This window comes from Nanorana parkeri, unplaced genomic scaffold (assembly GCF_000935625.1).
Source record: "Nanorana parkeri isolate BGI_ZX_2015 unplaced genomic scaffold, ASM93562v1 scaffold157, whole genome shotgun sequence".
NCBI classification, from domain to species: Eukaryota; Metazoa; Chordata; class Amphibia; order Anura; family Dicroglossidae; genus Nanorana; species Nanorana parkeri.
The window spans coordinates 501,606-518,739 of record NW_017306425.1 but is presented as its reverse complement, the minus strand read 5'-3'; the positions used below and the strand labels follow the sequence as shown (position 1 = coordinate 518,739).

The 17,134-nt window shown below is 43.3% G+C and overlaps 1 protein-coding gene across 1 annotated transcript in view; it reads left to right on the top strand.

The window, feature by feature from the left end:
* GMCL1 (germ cell-less, spermatogenesis associated 1) overlaps positions 1-17,134 on the top strand; it is a 105,702-nt gene that overhangs the window by 69,365 nt on the left and 19,203 nt on the right. Inside the window, exons 11-12 of the mRNA XM_018554417.1 lie at positions 5,485-5,554; positions 13,935-14,010. Coding sequence (XP_018409919.1) covers positions 5,485-5,554; positions 13,935-14,010 — 146 coding nt within the window. The remainder of the gene's footprint in view (positions 1-5,484; positions 5,555-13,934; positions 14,011-17,134) is intronic.

Below are 17,134 nucleotides of genomic sequence, written 5' to 3'. Positions count from 1 at the left end.
ATGCATTGAATTAAATGGCACCGCAGCCATGCCCTTCGCCCTCCGTGCGATCGCTGCCACCTGAATGCGGTCTAGTGCGATCTGCAAAAAATGCACAACACACTGGCACTGGACCGGAATGTCGTTCCAGAGGCCGAACGCACTCCTGATGGTGTGACGGGCCCACAGTCGATAGGATTTTAGGTTCACTTTAACAAAGTTTTTAGTCTTGTGTAATCTTGACAACATTTAAACTGAGGTGGGAGGTTACTGTACCTGTTGAAGCTTCCAGCCTAGCACTGAGCTGATCTGAGAGGGAATGAACCCAGCAGTGAACAGATCCCTGCTTTTATTCAAGGTGACCACAGAAAAGACAATCAGGGTTATTCACTAATGGGTGAAGGGTTTGGAGAAGGCAGGAGAAGTGAACAATCTAGGCCAAAATAGCTGATTTGGGAAAATTCTCCAATTCAGCTCACTTTCCAGTTCAGTTATGTTGTCCTAGATTGTTCACTTCTCCTCCAAACTCTGCACCCTTTTGTGAATAGCCCTGCAAGTCTTGTGGTTGGAATAAAATAAGTTGTAACAGCGATTTCCGCTTTTGCACACAGATTTAGGAAACCTTCACTGTATTTGTGTTCCCATTCACACAGCATTCCTTTTAAAAAAAAGGGTTTTTCACCTTTTTAGGTGTTTACTTTTTGTTAGGATTATCAAGTTTACAACTGATAATCAGATCTGCCAGCCCAGTACAGACAGGGATAAAAACTCTCTCCCCCTCCTCTAATGTATTGCTTGACGTTTTCAATAAAAGCTTTTGAATTTAAAAAAAAAAAAAAAAACTCTCTCCCCCCCCTTTTTTATTTTTAGATCTGCAATGTGAATGGGAACCTGTAACAAATGCACAGTAGAGTGTTTATCCCAATGTTGCTTTAAAAAGTGGAAATATACTTTAATCTCAATGAGGGTATTTTTTCCTGTAGGACCAATAAAAACATGTGGAATAGTCTTCCATAGAGTCTGGTTCTTGCGGTTAAAAGTTGCATAAAAAAAGGATGGCTGCACTTTTAATATGCAAACAAATTAACATTTAATACTAAATACAAATGTAACGTAACATAACATAACAAAGGTGGCATAAATTGGGAATCAGTTGTCCTCTTTTGTTTGTTTGATGTACACAAGTATATTTTAGCCCAATTGTAATGAAGTGACTTCTTGTTAAAGAACAACTCCGGGAAAAATAATTGTCTTGCATTGGGGCTATCCCCTCACTGCAAGGGTTAACTGCTCGTTTCCATCTAGACACTAAAATAAGTTCCTCACCCGAGCCTCGGAGCCGGCCAGCTTTCACAGCTTTCCCTCCAGACTTTGTCATCCTACGCTGCAGCGATGGTATGTCCCTCGGGATCCTATGCACTGTGGGGGGAATTTATCAAAACTGGAGCAGACAGAATGTGGAGCAGTTGCCCATGGTAACCAATCAGCTGCTCTCCATTTTGCTCAGGTAAGATTTGAAAATGAGACAGAGAAGCTGATTGGTTGCTGCGCAAATCTGCTCCAGATTTTGTCTGCTCCAGTTTTGATAAATTCCCCGCTGTGTACAGAAGGTGATGACTTGAGGACCTTAGACTGCAGTAGTGAAGGGGGAGAGACGCTGGATAGACGGGGTCTAACAACAAGCTGGCTCAGAGGATCAGGTGAGTATAATATTTCTAGTCCCTCGACGAAAATAGGCAGTTAATAAAAAGGGTTAAAGGAGAACTATGGGGTCAGTGCTTTTCCCCATAGTTCTCCTTAGGGTAACGGGGGGGACACAAACTAGCGTCCTCCCGTCACCCTAAGCTCAGTATACTGTAGCTCGCGGTATACTGAGACGCCACAGCCGGAGCGGATCCCGACATCAATGTCGAGTTCCGCCCAGCTGCGTGAGTGACAGCTGGTTCTGCCTATCTAGAGGCAGAGCCAGCTGTACCCGCCCCCTCCCCCGTCCATTCCGCCAGTCAGCGCTGGCGAAACGGGGAGGGGGGGAATCCATCCCCTCCCCTGTCACGGCAGAGAGCCGTGACAGGATCGAGAAGTGAGTGAACACCGGCGTGTGTTTGCTCCCGATCTACTGAGCCGACCTGTGACAGTCTCATTGTCACAGGTCGGCTAAAACTATGAGGTGAGTGAAAAGCACTCACCTCATAGTTCTCCTTTTAATAAAAAAAATGTGCCCACAGTTCTGCTTATAAAGCAACAGTTGCTTCTGGCGAAAAAAAAATGGAACAAAGCTCAGCCTGTAAGAGACAACTATAAATATTTATCTGCCACCAGGGCCAGATTTCCCACAAGGCCAACCAAGCCTCGGGGCAGTAGGGAGTAGAGGGTCAGCAGGGGTGTGGAATTCCTATCTCCTGACACCTGGGACATGCAGTTCCGGGTGACGGGCAAGTACAGGCAGTCCCCGACTTACGAACAACCCGTACTTGCGAACCGAGGTCCAACTGCCCCCCCAGATTAGTGCCGCAGGTCTCGCACTCAGTGTAGTGATACAACTACATACAAATATCACTCAGTGTCACAGATTTTACTGTAGTTCATTGTAAAAAAAACTTTGTACAATGAACTGCAGTAAAGTCGGTGACACTGAGTGACAGCTGTTTTGGGCAAACAGAGCTAAACGTACAGCGGGGAGGCCACCGCTTGTTTTGTACGAGTGATCTTGGCGATGTTTCTGAGATCAGTTGTATGCAGCATACAGGTCTGCCATTTTCCATTGAGGGGGAGTTGGTGGGTGAGGGGGGGGGGGCGCATTGAGCAACCTGGCCTTGGGGCAGCAGAGAGAGTACATCCGGCCCTGTCTGCCACACTGCCTTCACCATCTATCTCACTCGTTACAGCTACCAAAGAGTTTTCTGCATTTAGGTTTGTCAGATGCCTGCTCCCCCATGGTTAAGAGCTCCATATGACTGATAACAAATTAATTGTATTTGGCTGAATGATGGCAAATGTTAATAGAATGTTACATTACATATCCTGCTAAGACTCAGCAGCTTTTAACCATGTAACAAGGAATGCTTTTTATAATGTATTTGCATAATGCAGCTTTTGTTTTTTATGTTTCTTGCTTGTTTTCTTTGATAACTGCCAATACGATGCCAATGCTGTACAAGAAGTCAAGGTCTATCCATTAAAATGTTCATCAATTGTGTATATCCCACAGCAGGTAAATGAGAGATTAAGTGATACAAGTAGAGTACTCGCAAGCTTTTCATGAAGCCTTCTTACTGTGGAGATAGAATGTAGCACATGTTTAGATGGGGAGAATCATTGATGACTAACTAGGTAAAGGTTTCAGGAGGTTACCCATACATAAAATAATTGAAAGCAAGATGTTACAGTGTGTGGAACACACACACCTTTTGGGCCACTTATTCAGAAAAACTACTAAAGTGCGCCAATCACTACTAAAGTGCGCCAATCATTAACCAATTGAAGCCCAGGGTGTTAGAACTCCTTCCTGTCCACTTTTCAGTATTCAGCGCTGTGGTACATTGACTTTTTTTATTCAGTCAGTTGTGCGCCCGCAAAGTCGCAAAAACCGGCCACACACAAAATTGTCCAAAGGCGACTCTTTTAAAAGCTTTTGCCGCTCGTCAATTTGGTGTCATGGCCCTAGAATTATTCCTTGCACTCCGAAGTTTGTGGTGTTATGTAAAATGTGAGGCATGATTGTTTTCACACAAAGTGTACCAGGCGCATGTTTGCGTTCGTGTGTGCATGTGGGGAACTTTAACTATTTTTTTACATTCTTTTATGTGTGACTTAAATGTTTTATTTTTTTTTTTACATTTAAATTGTATTGCTGTCACATTATCTGCTATGGTTCTAATTTGCATGGCCATTTTTCTTTTCTTTTAAGGACGTTACGGCTTTTATTTAGCACACTTGACATTTTTGTTTTTAAAAATCCTTTTTTTTTTTCATTATAGGCTGACAAATGCAAATGCATGACAATTACAGTATTAAACAGAGAAACCCTGCCATCTTCCGAATGCAGTGGAATTTACAGTGCAATCTACAGGCAGATGGCTTATTTTATGAATCAAGCCTTCAGCTTGCATGTGTTCACAATGTCATAGTTCCCGATTGTTAGTGGGAAACAGCCATTAGTGACCACCTGGTATGACGGGTAGCATCTATGCACAGTGGCATCTGCTACCTGTCGAGATTACTGTTCCCTCAGCACAGGGCCTTGTGCAGGAATGTTCATTTACAGAATCCTGGTAGGAGGGAGTTAAGCTTAGCTATTTAACACGTGTATGTATATATAAACATTACAGCTTAATTCAAGTCAGATATCAAATAAGACCATTATTGCAGTCATGTATTCATTAAAAAAATGCACGTAATGTGGTGCAGCTGTGACAAAGGTGCATTCCTTTTAAGTCATTGGGATTCGATTCAAAATTAATATTTGTGTGTTGTGTGTTGCTGTAACTCATGCATTCCTACAACGCATGGCAGTTAAGTCAGCCCTATGGTTTTCTGTCCCCGAAACTATTTCAATATGCGCTTGTAATCCCCCACACATCAGCACTGATAAAAAGGTCATTGTGTCAAAGTGCAGTTGTGCTAATGGTTCAGAGGGAGGGATACCATCTCTGATATCAGAAAGAAGAGCATTTGCACACCATACTTGCATGTTACGGCAGACTCCTCTGTTTGCCCTACTCCAGTGTTCACAGTTCAAAGCTGCCCCTCAATACTCCATCCGCCACCGCCGATTTTTTAATTTTTTTCCAGGCTCAAGTTTCCTGTCTTCACCCATTTGGTTGGATCCTAAAGCTACAACTCCTCTACACAGGGGTGGCATTACCCGACACCTGGCTCTAGTCTTGGCATCCTACAGATCCCATAAATGGGCCAAGAGTGATTGCCCTTGTGTCCTCCGGCATCATGTATTATATAAAAAACTCTACTGTTTCTAACAGTTTCTACTGTTTACTGTTTGAAGCCCATTTCATGTGCACCTTACTGTATAGTTGGTGACAAATTGTTGAGTGTGTTTGTCATTTGTTTTGCTTGACCAAAGCTCAGTATATAGCCAGCTACAGCTCGTGGTATACTGTGACCGCCGTAGCCGGGACAGATCCTGACAATGCTGTCGAGATCCACCCAGCTGCGTGAGTGACAGCTGGCTCTGCCTATCTAGAGGCAGAGTCAGCTTTGCCGCCCCCAGTCAGCGCTAGAGGGGAGGGGGGAATCCCTGCGGTGACTGATGGTCACCGCTCTCTGCAGGGAGATGATCGAGAAGTGAGTGAGCAGGCAACGGTATGTGTTCACTTTCCGATCTATAGAGCTGACATGTGACCGTTTATTTGTCACGCGTCGGCTCGAACTGGGGTTAAATATGAAATGTGTTTTTCATGTGATTTTATGCATATTGCCACATTGGGAGAAATGGTGGTCAGATTCTGCTTGCTGCATTAAATCCCCACCCTGTTTTTTGTTTTTCAGAGTGGCTGTCCTCTGTATACAAGCAGCAGTGGTTTACTATGCTCCGTGCTGAGCAGGATAATGACACCGGGTGAGTAGGTCTTACTTCTTGAGGCATCATCCCTCCATTCATTGTAGTAAAACACAAATTTTGCTCTTTGTCAGAAGGGAGTGTATTGAGGTACATGTTTACCTTTGTGCAACACTATATTCCTCTATCGGTGATAGAAGTTGGTTGCACCACCTAAAAACCATATTTCAGTTTTGGTTAATATTACAGCAAGATGTGACTTTCCAAGTCTGCCACCCTACTGTGATTGGTGCCTTGGGGTTACACGACTCTGGTTAGTTTTTATGTGTTTTCCAATATGGAGAATGTAGCAGGTAGGTTAAAGCTATTCATCTAGTGGGTGACTTGATGCATGAAGGTCCACCCATATATGAAATATCAGTGTTTGGGTAGACTGCTGCTACAGTAAAGGCAACTTTATTAAATATGGATCAGCAAAACAGACTGAGTATAGTGTGCAAGTAGCACTCACCTGTATGTTCCTATATTCTAGTACCACTAGATTTAAAGCCCATTTCTACTTTTTTCTTTTTGCGGAGGTATGTTTTAAAAGCAAACATTTGCCGGCCTGTACACAAAGTGTACATGAGCAGCCATATGCCGTTGCTGTATATGAACTCGGAAACCTACTTTTTTGTGTTAGCTGTCCTCCATCTCCTCATGGCCCCTTTTGAAATGGCCGCCTCTGTGCTCTGCAGCCAGTCTGTACAAATTGCAGGCTGCTGTGCACAGTGGAGACTACAATGTTAAAACTACATTTCCCACAATGCTGTGCTTCCCTCCTGCACAAGCTTCTCTATGGAAACTGAGCTCTCTCTCCCCCCTGGTCCCCCCGTTCATTAATAATCATAGTCGCAACACCCCCTAATCAGTGCAGAGTGAGCTGGAGACGTAGAGCTGCTGTTCAGTGACCTCATTATGGTGACTCACAGGGAGGTCGGCCATTCTGAGTAGAGGAAGCATGCAGTGCTTTTGGGGTACTATCAGCAGCAAATGGACCCATGGGTGACAACACCAGCAGTTGCTGGACTTTGCCTTCAGTAAGAACTGTTTGGGACTATAAGAGACAGGGATATTGTTTGGCATAATACACACAAGGTTTAGAACTTCTTTCGAAGTTTGTATACTGTGACGCCCAGAGGCCCCGTTGCAAGAAACCATGAAGGGGCCCCCCCAACGCCATGGGAAGGCACTATAAACAGGCACCGTGTGGTTAACAGTAAGGCTGCCGAGGTCCCCAGCAAGCGCGGGACCTCAGGCAGCCGCTTCAGTTTAATAATTTAGTGCCAGTGTTCTGTCGAACGCCGACCCAGTATCTGCACTTGCGCACAGACAGGATTAACGAGGAAACCGGCATTTATTTCCAAAGTATTCGTTTGTAATTGTTAATTGTGACTGTTAATATGCCATCTATGGCAGTAAATGATGGACGGCATATTATTAATGATTTAGACCAAATACTTTGTCAATAAATGCCTGTTTCCTTGTTAATCCCATCTGTGTTTGCGACAGAACACCAGTATCGGGGCATTTTAAGGAGTACGAGTACTCGTGGAAATGCCCGGCATTGGCACTGGTGCAGCCCTACTTAATACAATATATTGCTGGGACTTGTAGTCCTGCATAGTTGGTGCTATTCGGCATTGCTGTTTAATCATTATACAGCAATGCAGAATACCACCAGCTATGCAGGACTACAAGTCTCAGCAATACATTATAATAAAAATAAGCAATGCTGAATACCACCTGCTTCTAGGGCCCCCCTTTCTGGTCCAGCCTTCACCAGACTTGTCTGACTCATACAGCACCTTCTTCTGAGTTTCACGGCCAGGAGGCAGGACTAATTGGAGAGGATCCTCTCCCACACAGCAGAATATGCTGCCTGGAGGTGCCTGCAGCACATTCTGCCTGACAGGTGAATGATCACTTGTACATCCTCTCCACCCCCGCCGCACAGTCGCCTGTTCTGCTCCCCCCCCCCCCAACAGGTGGAACGCCAGGGCCCGGTCACAATTGCGACCCTGGTAGTTCTGCCAGTGGTTACGCCCCCCCACCAAACCCCTGGCGATGGTGTCGGGACGCCTCTTTGTCGGGTATTGGCCAGTGCTGTGCAAATCTAGCATGTGTCAGTAAAATTCTGCTTTGGGGTTCCTGAAGAAACAAATCCATGTTGGTAACTCAGGTTTTTTTTTATTGGAATGTCCAACACGCTCATTTGGTCAGATGTTTACAGATTTTGGCTGGTTGTCGTAACCCTTCCCGCGCTCCTCTCTGTTGTTCCAACAGGGATATCTGTCTAACCTAAAGATTCCTCTACAGAGCTGAAGCCTAGTGGTCCGATCGTGGTTGACTTTTACTGACAATTTCTGATCTGTGAGCAGCTGTACACACTTTACTCCGAACAGACATAACTTGGCACTTGCCCTTTCAAATCAATTTTTGGGTTGTAGAGTTGTTTTCATTTAATAGAGATGGCAATTAAAAGCTTATGGTTATTGGCATCCATAGACTAACATCTACTTTATAGTGACCATAAATTGTCTTTTGAGCTTCTGATATTGAGAAATATCACATCAGCTCTGCAAAATTAAGAGTCTTTGATCTTTAATAACACCTTTATGCCGCCTTTATGCTTTGTCTTTATGAATAATTGAGAAGCTTGAAATTTCCCAGTGCCGTTAAATACCTCTCTTGTAACGGTTATATTAGACTTGTGTCTGGCTGCCAGCTCTGTCTTTTTCTCACTATCGGCTATGTCAAGCCTTGTCGGCATCACAAGAGTTCTGCGTTCAAAGAGTAAAGAGGTGTTCAGACTGGTCCTATAGATGAATGTTTTGTACAGAGTTGTAGAAACAGTCACCTTAGTTCACCTGTGAATAATATCATTGCAAAGCATCTGAGAGACTGCGGAATTGATGGATAATACAGAGCTGCTCTGTCAAGCCATTGCCGGAATATGAAGATGTGTGATAAAAGCTCAAACAAGTGTCGCTCAGCAATCAGTTGTAACACTACTCTGTGCACCAGCCTTGGCTGACCCCAGTATCGGTAGTGCTAAATACTTGGCTAGTTCAGGAAAGTTTTACTTTTGTTGTTCAGCCCCTTCAGGTTCTAAACAAAAGGTCTGAAGACCATGAGACTCAAAGTATCAGCACACGAACAGAGATATGCTTTGAAAATTATGGGTCTGAAGTAAGGTCTGTCTTTGTTTCATGGGACCCCATCAGGTGCAGACTTGTGCTAGGAAATAACAGCTGGCAGATGGTAGTTAGGCACTAAATGCTGGGGGATAGAAGTGAATGTGCAATGCTATTTGAGTTTGACACTTGACTAGATGAGGTTCTGCCTCATTTTTCGTAACTAGTAATTTGTATGATGGTTCCTTACAATGGGTTATTAGTGGTTTATAATGTAGTTTATAAGTATCGGCACTTTGTGCAAACGTCTCGGCTGGCCAAATACAGGCAGGTATTTCCCAGAAAATGAGGGGTAATTAGAGAAATGCCTATACACATTTTTAAAGCCCAACTCCACCCTATTGCTCAAGTCTTATGGCAGAGTAACATTGATTTATTGCTCTGGCGGGCTCCTTCCATCAGTGCAAGTGGTCCCCCAAAGACTTCGCTCTAAGGTGCTGCTGGCTACGGTCACATAACTCAACAAAGAGCATTAAAAGGATGTATAATAGAGCACACTGCGATAAATGTTGCATTCACTCACTTCACTTGCATTCACTTCCCTCCAACCAGATTGGGTTTCCTACCTTCCAGGACAACAACCACTTGTTTTCTTTCCTTCCTGACTGCAGGTAAAATCAATGTCTGAATACATCTTTTGGAAATCTGTGTGTGCACACATATACACAGTTTCGGACCACACACTGTTCTTTCTCAAGCCCAGTGATAATGTACAAACCTACACGTTTCTCTCATTTTATCTTTAAACCCCGGAAGTAAATTGATACGGTTACAATTTAACCCATATGTTTCCCACACTTCTCGTCTTGCATTAAAGGGTTTCTAAACCCTCACATATTTTTTGCATATATCTACTGCTAGAAAGCAGTAGATATATGCAAAAAGTTTTTTTTAAAAACAAACGCTTTAAAAGCAGCTTAAACTTACCCATGTCTTCGCCGCACACACGGGAAGACTAGGAGAGACACAAGGTAAGCCTATGGACGCGTGCACCCCCATGCAGACACCGTGGGACAGGAAGTGCCTGCAAGGAGAGAGGAGTCGACGCTGGATCGGAGACCGGCCGCAGCGCTGGAGAGAAAGCTGAAAAGGACAGGAAAGAAGAAGATCTGATTAAGAGACATCATTTAAGGTAAGTGCTTTAATTAACATTGGGGGGAGGGAAAAAGTTTGTGACTTTAATGTCACTTTAAGCATATCAGGGTGAATTTCATCACATTCCACTCTCCACCTGTGAAATTTTAACAAATTCTGTTAACCCTTTAGCCAAATTAGGCAAAATCTACATTTAGTCCCCTAGGTTGTAATGTATTTAGTTGAAAAATCCATGTTACTCCTCGTCTCTTTAAAATGAATGCCCTATTGCCACCTCTCTGTGGCATAGGGATGAAATCAATCGCCATGAATCTCAATTTTGACACTGCATGCCCATAATCCACAAAATGTCTCACCATTGGTAATTCTACTGGTGCATGCTCCTCCTCATCTGTCTTCAGTATCCTCAAATAAATCAGTCGGTTTTATACCGGCAGGAGTGGAAGAAAGAGGTCAGCAGTTCAAAGAGGGGGCCAGAGACATCGTAAAAGCAATAAGAAGGAATCCACCACGAGCCTGCCGGATACAAAAGCAATAAATCCTGTGAGTGTAATACACAACATTTCAAAGTCTGAGCTATCTGTTCCTAAAATGTCAGTACTAAACAAGGGTTTGGGTTTTTGCCCACAACCAAAATGCCTCTCCCGCTTACCTGTTTTGCAGGAAGGGGGGCTGCATCCCCGGGTCTAGTGTGGCACTTGGGGATTATCCTGGTCTGGTGGTCAAGTGAAGGATCTGTGTGCTCAGCACTCTGGCTGGTGCAGACCATACTAATCGCTCCCTGCCAGTCAGTGGCAGCACCACGAGGGAGCGATCAGTATGATCTGCATCAGCAAGAGATGCAGCTCATACTGATTCCCCTCTGGACCACCAGGGAATGATCTCCATTTAATATATTGCCAGTTCGGCAATATATTAAATGTAATGTGGGCACTTGCCAGGTTTAAAGATGGCCGCCGCCACTTGTGGCGGCCATCTTTAAAAACCTAATGTGCAGTGGAGATCCCTTGAGGACACCGGAGGCCCGTACAGAGCACCTCAGGACAGGCTATGAAGTGTACAGGCCCCTGGGGGTGCGGGGGCCAAGCCGCCTCCACCTCCCGCCAGGCACCTGTATGGCCGTCGGCCGATTCACATGTAAGGTGCCTGGGCCCCTAAGGCTGCGCGGGCCCCTTATGACTATCGGCGGTACCCCCCTGACGGCGGCCCTGTTCCAGAGTTTAAAGATAAAATGAGAGAAACGTATAAGTTTGTTATCATTGGGCTTAAAGGAGAACTATGGGGTAAGTGCTTTCCCCCATAGTTCTCCTAAGGGTCACGGGAAGACACAATCTAGTGTCCTCCCGTTACCCAAAGCTCAGTATACCACGAGCTGCAGCTGGCGGTATACTGAGACCGCCACAGCCGCGACGGATGCCGACATTACTGTTGAGATCCACCCAGCTGCGTGAGTGACAGCTGGCTCTGCCTATCTAGAGGAAGAACCAGCTGTACCCGCCCCCTCCCCCATCCGTTCCGACAGCGCTGGAGGATCGGAGGGGGAATCCCTGCAAGGAGCCGTGTGTGACAGTCACGGCTCTCTGCAGGGACATGATCGAGAAGCTCACCTCCCGATCTATTGAGCTGACGTGTGACAGTTTCATTGTCACACGTTGGCTAGAACTATGAGGAGGAGTGAAAATCACTTGCCTCATCGTTCTCCTTTTAAGAAAGAACCGTACGTGGTTCAAAACTGTTGCCCTTTTGTATCATGTCATGATCATGGTTACTTTTTGTTGAACAAATAAAGAAGATTGAGTGCTGCAACACTCGGACATTTTTTGTTTATAATATGTAAGGAATTAAGGATGGATTCATGTGTTTGACAGCGTTTAAGATATAAATCAATTATCTAAATTATTGACATTTATATATATATATATATATTTAGAAAAGCTTTATGGGTGCATATAGATGCATCTGATTGCACCTAGTGTGAATCTAGCCTTGTTTTTAAACAAGGCTCACAGGTTCCTTCTTTGAGGCACATTGTCAGATTTTGTAAAATCATGAAAAGCAAATGCGGGAGCCTCAGTGGAACTAATCTGCAGAGCGGCTGTTGGGTCTAGTCAGGTTACCTTCGTCTCTCGGTAAGTGAAGGTGCAACAAGACCTAGTGTTCAGCAGTTCGCTTCTACCGAGTTTTCTTGATTCTCCTCTCAGGTTGCTGTCCTGGAATATGATTGGGGGAATTCTCCATAAGACTTACCGGTAACGGTATTTCTGGGAATCTTCCAGGACAGCAAGCCTACTTCCACTATGTATCTTGACTCTTCTAAAATAGTCAATTGAATTTTACTTTAAAGGTTTCTGAATTCTACAAAACCTTCTTCTTTTTTTTTTTCCTTCAGAGACGTGTTGTGCAGGATGTTGCACTGGCACTATTACTGTCACAGCCATAATATGCTTTAGGTTATATGTCTGAATTTACTACCGCGTGGTTGCAGTAGCCAGTGGCAACCATCAGAGAAAGATCACTACCATAAAATAGGATGTAGAATGGTTGTTTGAAATTGAGCTACTGCTGGCATTTTGAGACAGGAAGGCAACTCTATGTGATGGCAGTAAAGTGATAACTGAGAGGTGTATCTGGGCTTATTTAAAACGTTTGTGGTGTGCATCATCACAGGAAAAAAAACACCCGGCTCACTTTTCATCAGTTGAGGACAGGTAGAACAATGGAAGAAGATTGCTGATTGGTTACCATGGCTTACTGCAGTTATTACATGAGTGGGTCTTCAGGTCAATGTTGTCTTTTCGTGTGTGTGTGTGTTGTTGTTGTTGCTGTTGCACACTGGTTAGATCACTGAAGGTTGATCAGGGATACCCTGATGAAGTAAATGTGGTTAATGGCTCTGACACCCGTGATGGAGGAAAAGACCATCAAAATACAGTCTATGAAAGATCAACACCCTTGTCCTGTCTTTGGGAGGACAGACAACTCTGGAAAATCCCTGGTCAGCCTGTTCTTACAGCATAAATGGACAAAATTGAGTTGTAGGGTGTAATACAGGGTTTCAGGGCCTGCAACGAGGTATGTGGAGGCATATGAGGATGTGTCTATAGTCTTCAGTTCTGTGGCCACTTTACCTTATTTTAGATGAACACTTCTGCTGCTTTAAATCTCAACTGCCTATTTTCCTTATTCCAGGGCAGATAAAACACAGTACAGTTTTATAGCAGGGGTAGGAAAACTCTGGCCCTGCGGCTGTGGTGAAACGCCTAAACCCATCATGCGTCTGCCTCTGGGAGTCATGCTCGTGGCTGTCAGTCTTGCAGTGGCTAATGGGATTTGTAATTGAAGACAGCTAGAGGGATGGAGTTTGCCTACCTCTGCTTTGTAGGTTCACCATTGGTGCCCTGGAACTAGCATGTGGTCTGGAAGTCAGCCTCTGAGGCTTCTCAGCCAGGTATTTTTCTTTGATTCACTCTCTAAAACACACAATAATTTCACAAAGAACTACCCCTTTCACAAAGATAGGCATATGCATTAGAAATTAGTCTTACTTTCATTTGCCTGGTGCATCCTGGGAGATGATCATTCTTCTTTGGCATGTATAATTCACAGCATTTGGAGGGACTTTATTAAATGTTAGTAATAGCCAGTGATTATTAGGAGCGGTGGGCACTGTTTGAGCACTTTGTAATTAAAATGGAGCTCATCAAACACATTTCAGAAAATCCCTCTTTAAACTGCCACCCATCTAAAAGTCAGTATGCAATTGCCTCTGTACTTTTCAATTAAATTTGTGATTGTAAAATGCTATAATTGTATTACTTTTAAGTGCTCAAATTATCTTCCCCTGTGCATTTTAACAGACTGGTAAGAATTTAAGTAGATTAGAACCCGGTCATGTAAATATGTAATTGGCTTTCATGGTTTTGTATTTTTTTTAAATTTTTTGCTGGAGATTTTTCCAAAGCGACAATGCAAAATTGTATTTCAAGTTTCATTCAGCCACTGGCTACCCAGACCTCCAGCGTCGCCTCTGTAGATCCATAGAATGTTATTTCAGAGTGTGTCATACGTCTATTGTGTTACAAACCCAATATTTCCATTATCTGTTGTAGCCCTCAAGAGATCAATAAAGATGAACTGGAGAGCAACAGCATGCGATGTGGCAGGAGACTTGCGAAGGATGGAGATGTAAGACCATGAAAGTACCTACTATTTATTCCCCCCCCCAATTACATGTATTTATGTGCAATTGCTCCTCTCCTAGAATTCCTTTTTCTTTAAGCAATTAGTGTGGGGGGCTATATGTTTTGTTTTGTTCAGCATGTGGTTTTTGAGCGTTTTCTACAATGCTTCAATAGCTGTATAGTAAAGATGATATTTTAATTAGGCAGTTTAGACATTAAACGGCATAGCTTTGCAGCTTTCCTTAGAGAATTGATGCCATGTATAGGTCAGATTGGCATAGAAAATGTTTGCGGGGGAAAATTTGAGTAAACAATTTATAAAACATCTCTGAATAGTCTCTGTTCAAGTTATTGGAACGCTTTCATAAGAGACGCAATTTTCCCTTTGAATCTGTGACTTCTTAAATGGGGCATGTAGCATTTAGGAGAAAAACTTCAAATTGTTTTTCCATCTGTAAGCAGAACCTGCACGTCTCCTAACCTGCCATCACCATTGTTAATGGAATTCTTTTCCCTGCCAGATTTTATACTGTACCTGACAGATTGGGTGGACTGCCATGTTAAAGGAAATCAAAAATTGATTGTCCCAGCTACCTAGTAATAACTTGATAAATTACATTTAACCAAACCTTTTAATTCACTCATGGAGATCAAAGTGAAATATTTGCTTGCAGTGTTTATGAAATATACTCTTTTTGTTTTAGGTTAAGCGCTCATGGAAGAGCCATGATATGCAGTACTCTGTTGTAACCAATTATATTTCCACTCACAGCAATGTATTTTACTTGAACCAAAGAAACATGATTTTCTGCAGCCAGGCCTTCAACCTCATGTGCTGTTAGATTTCCTAAAAAAAACAGTTGCCTGATGTGGAGCCCATTTGGAACAAGCTGGAGACATAGGGTAATGGATGAGGGAGGAGCCCCAGGACTGAGACTTCAAGCCTGGGTTTCATGTGCATTGCATTAAAGGAGAATTATGGAGAGAGTGAAATAGCCATCCCCATAATTAGAGCTGACGTGTGGCAGTGAAGCGGTCACATGTCGGCTCTATAGATCGAGAACTGAGTGATCACAAACCGCTGATTGCTCGGTTCCCAATCTTCCTGCAGAGAGCGGTGACTGTCAGATCACAGCTGGCATTGGCTCTAGAGAGGCAGGGTCGATCCCAATAATATTGTCAGGATCTTTCCCAGCCGCAGCATGGCTCTGTGTTGTCAGCATATGCTGAGTTTTGGGTCATGGGGCGACATAGTAAATGTCCTTCTGTCACACTAGAGAACTATGGCCAAAAAAAAATGGGGCCATAGTTCTCTTTTAAGGCAGCCCATTATTTTGAATTAGATTGCGGTGTAGGTAGGATTGCACCTGCTTATTTTTTCTTCTTGCAATGCAGTGTGTTTACATCTGTATGTTGTGGTTTGTTATAAAAAAGATACTCATTGGGGTGCCATTAAAAATAAAGGCAGCACTCCAACATGCCCATATACCTTTTGGGTTGTGACAATGCACGTTACTTCAATACAGTATTAGAAATGGGGCCTAAAGTTGGACTCAAGAGTAAAGTGTATTTTGCACCTCACCTGCTCTACCAGTCCAGATATTCCTGAAAGCTTTTTTTTTTTTTTTTTTTTACATTCTCTTATGTTAAAAGTTTATAAAGTATCAACCAGACTGCATCACAAGCATCTTCACTTTCCCCTTCCCTTTAGAAGCTGGAAGAAAATGTACAGACAGATGAGGACACGCTGTCTGCCTTTTATTTTCTGTATTTATGGTTCAGTTATCAGAATATCGACTATATGAAGATAATAAATGGACAGCACATAGAACAGCTGACAAATATAGGTCACTGAGGCTGAATGTGCTGCCTGTATATATTGATTGGACTCAAGGGCAGAACACAGTGACACTAAAAACTTTTTACATGCAGGTACATCATCCTGACATGTGCATAGCTGATGAAATGCTTCAGCCATTGCTAATGACGCTCCATTCATGAATGCTCATTCTTTTTTCTTATTGCAGGAAGTAAATGACACTTCTTAAAGAAAGTCAATACATACAATAGCCAGTATGTGGGCAATTTTCTGCTTTTTTAGCACTTGCCCTCCTTGATCATTGTAATTGTGCTGTCTGTAAAGACCTCAGCATAAATGCATGTTACTTGATGTACGCCCTAATTGTGTAAAATAGGGTTACTCTTTCTGTAGTACAGGGCTGAACACACTCTTGTTAGAATAGTGTAAAAGACTATAGAATGTCGTATTTACCCAGAAGGTGAGAGTTGGACTGTAAAGCTGGGTATACACGGTTATAATTTTATTTGGCGTTTTGTACAAAATATCTCATCAGAACATTTGATAAGGCCATCGGAGACTTGAAAGTCCTTCGAAAGGTTTTAACATTCGATTTTTAAACGAATGGAGTTTCATGAATAAAAACCACATTCACTGTTAGAAGTTGTCATTTGAGAAAAACATTTCCATCCTGCTCCTTCTATTTTAGGTTTTTTTTTTCCATTACTACGGTCAATTTAACTCAATTAAGTGAAATACTAACTGTATACCCTGCTTGGGCAAAAACAATGAAACTGTCCCCTACATAGGGAGGCAGGAAAGGTTCCATATTGCAACATAAGGATTTGGGAATGAAATGGAAAGGCCTCACCCTTTACTGCCAAGTGTCCCTTAGAATTGCAGAACCATCACAGATTTGCATGGTACATAGAAGAAACGACTCCCTGACAACTGGCGCAAAGCCACCTAAAGTGAATATCAAACCTCTAGCCAGAAATTCCCCCCACACCCACAATAAAATTACATAGAGTAACTAAATTATTAAAGGGTTAGTTCACCTTTCTTCCTTGTTAAAAATTATCCCCCATGCTTTCTATCAACATGAGTACATTGCAAAACTTTTAAACTATTCCCATGCGCAATATGTTCTGTAATGTACTCTCTCCCTCCCTCTAGCAGCAGCGGCCATGCTCAAGTGGCTGCTGGAGGTGCACTTTAAGAGCCGGTTCACACCACAAAGTCTGCGTTCCAGACCGTTCGGCCCCTGAAACGCAAGGTGGCCGGCTCCCTTTAGGGGCGGGAGGGGGCGTGGCAGTGCACTGACGTCAAT